Source organism: Macrobrachium rosenbergii, chromosome 55 (genome assembly GCF_040412425.1).
Source record: "Macrobrachium rosenbergii isolate ZJJX-2024 chromosome 55, ASM4041242v1, whole genome shotgun sequence".
In the NCBI taxonomy this organism is placed as follows: domain Eukaryota; kingdom Metazoa; phylum Arthropoda; class Malacostraca; order Decapoda; family Palaemonidae; genus Macrobrachium; species Macrobrachium rosenbergii.
The window spans coordinates 75115163-75125162 of NC_089795.1; the positions used below are offsets into that span (position 1 = coordinate 75115163).

The 10000-nt window shown below is 41.7% G+C and overlaps 3 protein-coding genes across 21 annotated transcripts in view; all 3 read right to left on the minus strand.

The window, feature by feature from the left end:
• The window catches only part of LOC136835431 (uro-adherence factor A-like), a 95889-nt gene extending 89328 nt beyond the window's left edge, over nt 1-6561 (minus strand). For all 19 annotated transcript variants that reach the window (XM_067098971.1, XM_067098969.1, XM_067098967.1 and 16 more), the window contains exon 1: nt 1-6561. This exon is cut by the window's left edge and continues 697 nt beyond it. In XM_067098971.1, the coding sequence (XP_066955072.1) occupies nt 1-6561 (6561 nt within the window).
• Nucleotides 6562-6803: 242 nt separating this feature from the next.
• Nucleotides 6804-8621, minus strand: LOC136835432 (uncharacterized). Its single transcript, XM_067098973.1, has one exon. The coding sequence runs from the start codon at nt 8619-8621 to the stop codon at nt 6804-6806; it is 1818 nt and encodes a 605-aa protein (XP_066955074.1).
• Nucleotides 8622-8653: 32 nt separating this feature from the next.
• The window catches only part of LOC136835836 (dentin sialophosphoprotein-like), a 1767-nt gene continuing 420 nt past the window's right edge, over nt 8654-10000 (minus strand). The window contains exon 1 of the mRNA XM_067099685.1: nt 8654-10000. This exon is cut by the window's right edge and continues 420 nt beyond it. Within this exon, the coding sequence (XP_066955786.1) occupies nt 8654-10000 (1347 nt within the window).

Here is a 10000-nt window from a genome sequence, read left to right on the forward strand (position 1 = left end):
TATTTCATATTGGTGCTCAGCAGGAACAGTAACAGATAGTGTCTTTTGCTTCAAATTTTTTTGCAGCTCTCTTGTATTGTCTATCTGTTTTGAAGAGATTGCCGAAGGTTTTGTTCCAGCTGCATCTGGCGAAGAAACTAAACCTGTGGGACCAGCAGCATTAGCAGGGTCCTGAGAATCAACAACACTGAGAATAGTATCTAACAATTCACTGTAAAAATCTGTATCTCCAGGCTCTCCCTGCTGAAGAGTTGAACTTGAACCATCTCTTTCACAGGTCACCTGAAGACTTGACTTTTCTTCCATGTCTGTGCTAACTATATCATCAGTAACAGAACTAGTTTCAGAGGGAGCCACAATCACAGGTTCATCTGCTGCAAGTGATGTCTTTGTTGTGGTAAGATTATGAACAGAGTCTGACCCATTTGTTGGCAGTTTCACTTCTTTTTCTGGAGTTAATGTAATATCTGGATGTCCTGATTTAACAGTAAGATCCTCTTCATTCTGTGCCACTTGTGTGATCGATGGTATTTCAGAGAGAGCTTCTGAACTCCAAGAGGCACCAACATCAGACGAAGATGAAGATGCTCTGAAAGCTGGTTTAGAGCTTACTTGATGGGGCCTTGTGTTTTTACTCTTCTTTGATGAATCACTTTCATTGACCACAGACTCATCTGCAAACTGACCCTTATTAGAAGAATCTGTATCTGACTCACCAGCTGGGGGTTGTACAACAGGCTTTTGCGCCAAATCTAAAGTTGAACCAGTATTGCTGGAGATACAAGGAGCACAACTCTGCAGTATCCTATCAATTGCACTACTTCTGCTACTGTTACTACTAGTACTGATAGAACTGTGACATCGTCTTTCTAATTCAGTAATTTCTAGCTTTGAGGTTTCATTTGCTTGAGATGTTTCATAGCTATCGGTATTCTGTTCATCACTGCCATCTTGTTTACCAGATTTTGAGCCTTTTCCAAGCTCTGAACCAATTGAATATGATCTTCTACGTTCTCCTGGGAATTCATTGTCAAAATAATGTAGTTTCTGAAGTCTGACTCCAGTAATATCTGACTTTTGTTTCTTTAAAATTCCCACACGAACAGACCTTTGCTTCATATAGTTTGACTTCTGCTTTTCTATTCTACTTTCAGACTCAGGCTGCCTTTTTTTCAATGAGGATTTTTCAAAAGTTGATCGCCTTGGGGAAGCTGGTTCAGATGAGATTTTAGGTGGTCTCCCAGATATTATAGGGGACCTAGAATATTCCCTAGTTTCAGTCCTTTCACTGTAAGATAAGCTGCCACTACATGAATTTTCTTTCTTTAGAATACTATGTTCCTGAATGTGTTGAGATTTCAGTATTCCAGTTACAGCACTACCTAAACTTGCAGCATCTGGGAGGCTTTGGGGAACGTCTTTCATCTTTCCTGGAGGGGGATCAAACAATTTTCCAGGTGCTGGGAGATTTTCATATATATGTACTACTTTTGCAACCAAGTTTTTTGGCTTTTCTTCTGTGGCATCAATATTAACTTCCGCTTCACTGTGAGTGGATATGTCTATAACTCCAGCCTTATAGACTTCAGGTACATTTTCATAAATGTGACTTTCACTTGCTGTGCTACTAGTGACGGAAAAATTTCCTTGTAGGGCTTCAACTGGTTTGATAGATTCTTTAAAGACTGACTCAAGTGGTTGGGCCTGTTCTAGAATAGTTGATTCTATTTGTTCTGTTGCAATTCTTAATAATGAATTCTGTTTATGAAGCTGCTTCTGTGTTTTTTTATCCTCCTGGTTTGGACTAGTGTCTTGGTTTACCAAGGATTTATTATTATCATCGATATCCGATTCAAAGTCTCTTCCTTGAGGAGGAGACATGAGATCTAATACATTTTCACGGGAATCTTTCTTCTTCAATACACCAACAATGCGGCAAGATGAATTACTCTTCATAATGGGAGGTGTATCAATAGGATTTGTAATCTCAACACAGCTGAGACTGGAGAGCCGAATGTTCTCAACACTACGGCTCTTCGCTCTAATCTTCCCTGATACACCACGTGCAAATATTTCACTAACCGTTGATGTTTTATTTGCATCAGTTACAGCAGCCTCGAGTTTATCTTTCTCAAACTCACTCTCAGTTTGACTTCTTTTGAAGGAAGGCAAATGAGCTGGCTTCGAGGTGCTACCATCATCACTGTCTAATGCTGGCTCACTAGCAAGTCTAAAGTTTCCCTCAGATATAGTCTTTGTAAGTCTACGATGGCTTGGCATCAGTTTTCTTGTAATCCTGTTTTCTTTGTGAGTGGGAGACCTTTCCTTATCAGGCTCTCCTCCCAATCTTATATTCTCAATTCTTATCTCATTCCCACTAGAAGTAAGTAAATTTGCCTTAGGTGGAATGTTGACGTAAGTTACTTCTGGCTCCTGTTTTGCAATTGTGTAGGCACTTGGAACATAAAGGTCCCCATGACTTCCAAAAACTTTTATTTCAGTATAAGCAATCTCTACTTCCCTTCCTTCAACAGATGCAACATCACTTATGTTCTGGTTTGATTCGAAGACATCATCTTCTAATACTGAAGGACTCTTCAAATTAGGAGTGGATTCTGCTTGTTGTAACTCATCAGACTTGGAGAATTCAAAGGATGTTGACGAAATAACACGACGCATTCCATCCCCATCTTCTTCACTATTTGGGCTAATGCATTCCCTGCTCCTACTAATGTCTTTTGGACTTAATGTAAAATGAACACTATGTATCTCTTGTTTCAAAACAGTAGGAGATCTAATAACTTCCTCTTTCGTGATGCCTTCTAATATGTCATCTGACTCTTTATTACTATTAGAATTTAAAACAGGAATTAAATGTTTTGCACCTTGTGTGTCAGTCTTATTTTGGTCAGCAATTTTATGTGACACAGCATCCTTTGGAGAACTAATGCTAATTGTCCTTTGGCTAGTTTTTGTTTCATCTGCATTGTCTAAGAGACAACTATTATCATTCTTGTGTTCTTTGACATCCATGGCAAATGCTTTGTAATCTTTCAGATTTCTCTCATTGTTTGTTAATGACCGACTTTCTGTTTCACTTGCGTCTCTGCTCTGACTCTCGGTAGCGTCTTTAGTGCCTTCATTCACTGCTGAGTTTTCAACTTCTTCCTCTGTCAAAGATTCGTCAATCTGATCACCAGTAAGAGATATTTTTTCGAGTTCATCTATTTCATCATCTGCTCTTTCTTGATCCCCCAGTGAAGTTACTGTTAGTTCCTCTCCTTTTTCACTCGATCCATCATCTGCATCATCAGTTTTCCTTACGTCTGGTGGTTGGTCATTCATGCTTCCTTTGATGGAGCGTATTTTTTCAATCATTATACCATCATCTTGCTTGAACTTTGCAATCATTTCGTCCCTTCGTGTTACAGATACTTTTGTAGCATTTTGTTCTCGTTTTAGATTGTCTTTCATCTCATCACTTTCATTAGGAATATCTTTCTTAAGCTCATCCTCATGCTTATCAGTGTCTTGTGATTTTTTCTCTTCCAATTCCTCTTTCTTTACCTTTACCTCTGCTTCTGCTTGTGTCTCCTCCTCCTCCTCCTCCTCCTCCTCCTCCTCCTCCTCATCCTCCTCCTCCTCATCCTCCTCACCATAGTTAGCGGTATCATTGTTATCCTCCTTCATCAGGTTACTTTCCTCTGGTATCGAGTTTCTTATTTTGCCGAGGTCTTCGGGTTTCTCTTGATTATTTCTTTCACACTGAGGAGGAATACAGCTATTTCCTTTGCTCTCCTTCACTAGTTTAATGGAATTTTCTTTCTCCACATCCTCCTTAATTTCTGAATCGATGCCACTTTCCACAGCTTTATGGTTCGGGTCAGTCATTGACACTTCTTTGTTTTCCGCTGATTTTTCCGTTTGTGATTGTGCTTCCTCTTCATCATTGTCATTCTTTGATTCTGTGTCTATTTTTCTTCGTCCTCCCAGTCTATCATTTTCCTTCATGTCTATCTCTTTGCTTTCCTGAGGTGAATTTTCATCAGATTTAATATCCTTGGGTAAGCTGTCACTTTCCTTATCGCCATCTGCTTTCTTACTAGCATCCTCTATTATTTTGCTATCACAAGTTGTGGTATTTTCTACCGATTTTTCAAAAAAGCTGCCAATAAATTTGCTTCGTTTTTCAGATTTAGCGCTACCCTTGAAATGCTCTTGAATTAACTTTTCATTTCGAATTATTTCTCGGGGCTTTTGTTGCTGGTTTTCAAAGAACTGAATAATTTCAGCATCCAATTTCCCACTCATTTTTGACGCCATGTAAACATATCGTTGACGATTATCCTGCTGCGATCTGTTTTCAATAAAAGTGTCCAGACGTTGTCTACAATCTGAAATTTCTCTACGCATAGCTTTGAAAGGCTTTGCTTCTGTCTCTACGTTGCATACATTCTCAGTCTGCTCATCTAGTTGTCCTTTGTTGTTTTTGTTATCCAAATTACCTTCTGAGTCAAATTCTTTTCTAACTTTCTTTCCACTTACATTTGGCTCTTCCTCTAATTCATTAACTATTTTACTTTCATCTTCTGTGGGTTCGTCAGGCTTCTTCTCTGCATCACTTCTCTTAATACACTGTTTTGCGCTTTCACTAGTTTTGTGTGTATCTGCAACATCACCCTGAGCAGTTTCCTTTTGCTTGACATCATCTTTCTGTGACTCTGTATCACTACTTTTCGCATCTTCGGTGCCTTTGACAGACGAAACGCTGCTTCTGCGAGAGTCTCCATTGCTAGATTTTTTCTTTCCATTTAGTTTCCCAAGTTTCTGGTTAGAATTCTCTGTTTTTTTGCAACTGGAAGGAGGTGAATTCTTAGGCGATCTCTGAAAGAGATTTTTTCCCTGCGGGGAAACAACCTTTATAATCCTTCCATGTGTTAACCTTGGCGATGGGGATTTCTTCGATATATTAGGAGACGCCGCCTTTTTATGTGATACTCGTGGTGATTCTGCTTTGGGAGAAGATTTGGGTGAATTAGAGCTGGGGGTTTTTGAGCCCAATCTTGGTGAATTTCTGCGAGACGAATTTAGTTTGGGTGAATGGCAGCTAGAGGAACAGCTACTCCTACGTGATTCAGATTTCGGAGATCCTTTGAGTGATGGCTGGTGTCTCAGTCTCATGGGTGACTGATGCGGAGAAGACTGAGTGACTGGTGCATCTCTCTTTGCACTGGAAGAAAGTTTTCCTTTATGAAACTGAGGCGAATGACTGAGTTTCTCAATTTTCGGAGAAGGTAAAAATTTACTCTCTTCACTGGGTTTACCTTTCCCTCTGGTCCCTTCAATTTTGTTTATATCACCATGACCTCTTCCAAAAAACTTGCTTCTGTGTGTCAACTGCTTCTTGCCGTCATTCCTTGGATTTTTGGTGTAAAGCCTACGCCCCTCTGCTGCAGGGTTGCTATTTCCACTCACTTCTTGTGGTTGTAAACTATTGCATGGCTCTGGCGTACCTGAATAAATCTCAGAACTCTTATCCTTCTCAGTTACTGATTTCTTACTGCGACTAGCAGAACTTTTCAACTTTCTAGCCACTCCTTTCAAGAGGTCATCATGGGAACCACTGTCTTTTTTCGTTTCTAACCCAACTATCCCAGATATTTCAACTTTTTCTGTTTTTACTTTCGAGGAGAGTTTGGTGCTATCAAAAATGACTGTTCTATCTTTCGTAGGGATATCTAAACGGCTGATATTGTGTTGTCGTTTTTTAGCTTGAGCTGTTGTCATGTTGAATTTCTTGCACACCACTAATTCCTGAACAACTTTCGCTAGTTGTGGCGAAGACCAAGGGCCTTCTAAATTTTCAGGATCATTATCGGGCACTAGGTTTGTACCATTTTGATTTCCTTGATTATCACTCACAGCTACTGATCCTTTATTCTCTATGCTTCTCTTTCCTTCTGTCTTTCCAGTTTCCTTGTATTCATTAGCCTCATTTTCCAAGATTTCCACGGAAGAAGCATCAGTTCTTTGCGACGATTTATATTGTTCTAAATGATTATCCTCTCCGGCTACAACTGAAGTGACGTCATCACATTTTATGACGTCATTGTTGGGTTCAATTACGCTTGACACATTCGAAAGAATGAAACTCGAATTATCTGACGTAACAGCAAAAATGTTTAAATCACTATTCTTTTCACTATCACTTTTGTATATGATTTCCTTGCTTTGTTGTACCTTTACTTTGCAGCAAACATTAGCTACATTGTCCGTTTCGTGGATATTTTCACTACTGCTATAAGCAGCTACAATGGCGTTCCTGTTTTCAGAACAATGTACTTCTTTACTCCCGAGTTGCTTATCACAGCACGTGCAAGCAGTGTGATCAACAGAGCGTTCATGCAACACCCTCCCAGGACCAGTGTCCGCGGAACACTGATACGTCCTCTCACCTTCGGCCTCCAGCCTTTTAGGATCACAAGTGTCAGGTTTCAGAGGCTCTCCAGCTACCGCCGTAGATGGCTTAATAGATCCACCATCTTGTTCTGTAGCCACCATAGGGCGGGTCAAAGAAGACGGGGATAATAGCTGAGGAAGTAACGACTTTTGAAGAGGAGAAACTGGGGGGAGAAACTTTTCGGAAGGGGGGAAGGGAGAAAAGATGAAGTTTCTTATGTGTGGTTTTGGTGGCGTAATTTTCTGGGGAGAATAAAGCAATGGAGGCGTTTTCGACGGAGAAATGGGAAGGGGCGTTGCATGTGCAGTCGTTGGTGAGACATCTTCTTTCAGTTTCAAATTCTTTAAGGAAGGAGATCCTGAGATACCTTTGGGAAAGGCTGGGGGCGGAGGGGAGGTGGCGGAGGGGGAGGGGGAGGTGGTGGCGGAGGTGGAAGTGTGACTTCTGAATTAGCTGTCTGTGAGGAGGAAGCAGACGAAGAAGTAGGAGGAAAGGAGGATATACCTGCAGAGGAGGAAGAGGAAGAGGAGGACGAGGAGGAAGAGGAAGAGGAGGAGGAGGAGGAAGACGAGGAGGAGGAGGAGGAGGAGGAGGAGCAGGAGGAGGAGGAAGAGACGTTAGGTGCATTCTGAGAGGAAGAGGAGTTATTAGGAAGAGTTGGAGGAGACGAGGAAGACTCTAGGGGAGTAGGAAGAGAAGAGTCTGAGGGAGTGGGAAGAGAAGAGTCTGGGGGAGTAGGGAGAGAAGAAGAAGAATCTGGGAGAGTGGGAAGTGAGGAGAACGACTCAGGGGGGGTAGGAAGAGAGGATGAAGACTCCTGGAAGGTTGGGGGAGAGGAAGAATTTTCTGAGAGAGTAGGAGGGGATGAGGAATTCTCTGGAGGGGTAGGAGGAGAAGAAGAGTTGTCAGGAGAGGAAAAACTGTCCTGGTGGGAAGAGGTTTTGTGATGCAAAGAAAGGGGAGCAGATAAATCCGAAATAGAGCATGAAGAAGACGATATCATTGGAGGGGACGAAGAGGAGAGAGAGTTATCAATGGGAATTAGAGGTGGATGAGCCCTGTGGGTAGGAACTGCGTCCATTAAGGTCATACCCGAAGAGGGTAACGAAGGAGTAACTTCCGTGAGAGAAACAGAGGTAGGAGACTGATCAGTAGGCGATACAGACGGAGAGGAGCATTCAGAAACCGAAGGAGACGGAGTGAGGGGCAAAGTATCATGAGTGTGAGATTCACCTTTAGATTTTTTCGTGTTCTGCTTACTGCTTTCGTTGGCATTCTCGTCGTCCATGCGAAAAGTGACCGAGGGCTTACGTAATTTAGATCTGCTTAAGATTTCTGATGCATAATCCTCCTCTCTATTTAAAGAAACGCCTGTCTTCAATGGGTTGAATACCTTGATGCATGAATGTAAGACATCGGGTGTCCTTTCTTGTGGTTTGGCTGATTCGTCTATCTTTTCCGGCGTCTTGAATAATGATGAAAGTTGATTCATGTCACCATCGGTGAGTCGTGAAGGCCTGGTAAGATCTGATATTTGCAGGGAGTCAATGAAATCTTTATCAGGCTGCACCATAACGTCAGTGTCATGTTTTAAGGATGATAGTGACTCACTGGGTTCTCCTCGTTTCGATTGCAATTCACTTTCTACTGAGCTTTTTATAATAGCGTCAGTTAAACCTCGACCACCAACACTTACATATGGTTTGACGTCCCCATCAAAGGAATCTTTTCCTTTGATTGTCTTGATATGATGAATTGTACGCGGCTTTGCTCTGGGACTTTTGCGCAATTTCTCCGCTCGACTGTCTTGCACTTCCTTCAAGATTTTCTTGGCAATATCGGAGAACTGCAAGGAGCTCGTAGGATGCGTGAGGATCTCCATCTCGAGAATGCCTTTATCCATGAGGGTTGCCAGGGCACTCCTCCTCTCGAATTCTTCCCCTTCGAAATAGCTCTTCTTTTTCTCGCCCGAATTCTGCCGACCCTTTTTGCGCGTCTTTTGGTCTTTCGTTTCGTTCTCTTTACTCGTTTTATTTCCATTTTTATCTAAGACCTGAGGCTTTTCTTTGTCAAGCTTTTTCTCATTTACTTGTTCGTTACCTTTTCCCATTTCATTTATTAAGACAGCCGAGTTCAAAGGGTCTTCTGAACCTTTTTCCATGGGGTCAGTACCAACTGCTTCAACCTTCTCAGTTAGTTTTCTCCTATTTCCTCCTCCTTTCCGGGATGACCGTTTCCATTTGTTAAAGTCACCACGCCCTCTTTGGTATCTTCGCCTATCTCATGTCTTGTCAATGACTCGTCATGAGCGTTTTTCCCTACTTCATTCTCCTTATCATCTACCGTGCATTCTGTGTTTTCCTCTTCATTTGCCTTTATGGTCTCATTTAATTCCTCTGCAGTGCATTCCTCTACTGTTTCCTCTTCCGTGTGAGCGACATCACTTGTCTCTGTTATTTTACATTTTATGTTAGTTTCTTTTTCTTCTTCCATTTTGTCGGCATCGCTTTTTTCAGACTCGGTTTTAATGCTTTCCTTTACTTCCACTTTCATCTTATCATCATCATCGTTAACTTCAGATATTCCACTAGTGCCTCCTTCTGCTCCTTCTTTTAACACATCAGCATTGCTTGTTTCAGACTTGGTGTTAATATTTTCTTCTGCAATCACTTGCATATTATCATGATCGTTTATCTCAGATTTGCTGTCATTGTCGTCTTCTGTTTCTGCTTTCATCTCACCCGCATCACTTATTTCAGACTTGCTGTTTGTGTTGTCTGTTTCTCCTTTCGGCTCATCAGCATTCTGTGTTTCAGCCTTCTCATTTGCTGTCACTTCCTCTGCTCCTACGTCTACTTTACTAGCATCACATGCATCATCACCTCCATCTGCTACTTTTTCTACTCCTTCGTTTGTCCTTTCACCATCAGATGTTTCCAACTTTTCACTTTCTACGACTTCTATATTTTCTTCCTCCGTCTCATCAGCACTGTTTGTTTCAGGCTTGCTGTTTGAGTCAGTCTCTAGAACGGTGTTGTCAGTTTCCTCCTCCAATTCACCCTTCGACTGTTTGCTAGACGCACCACTTTCCTCCAAAACACCTTCCCCCTCTGCATCAATAGTTATGTCGTCCTGCGAAGTCGCTATTTCTCCTGATTTACTTCCCGTATCATCACTGTCTACTTCCCCATTCTTCACGTGTTCAACTTGATTTTCTTCATCTCTGGGTGCATCTGTGTCATTCATTAAAGCCTTTCCTTTATCATCTTGTTGTTCGTCCTGAGTTTTATCCTCCGGATCAACAACACTAACATCGCCATTCTCAGCCATTTCGGTATTGTTACCACTTGTTTCTGACTCACATTCACTGGTTTCTTTGCCATCACTTTTATTGCCTGATACATCAACTGCATTTCCACTGCAACTTGTCGATTCGTTTGTGACATTATTTTCTATTTCAGTGTCTATGTCCTCAGAGTCCTCGTAATCACTGGAACTAGAAGAACTGGAAATTCCATCGCCATCTATATCACCAGCCCC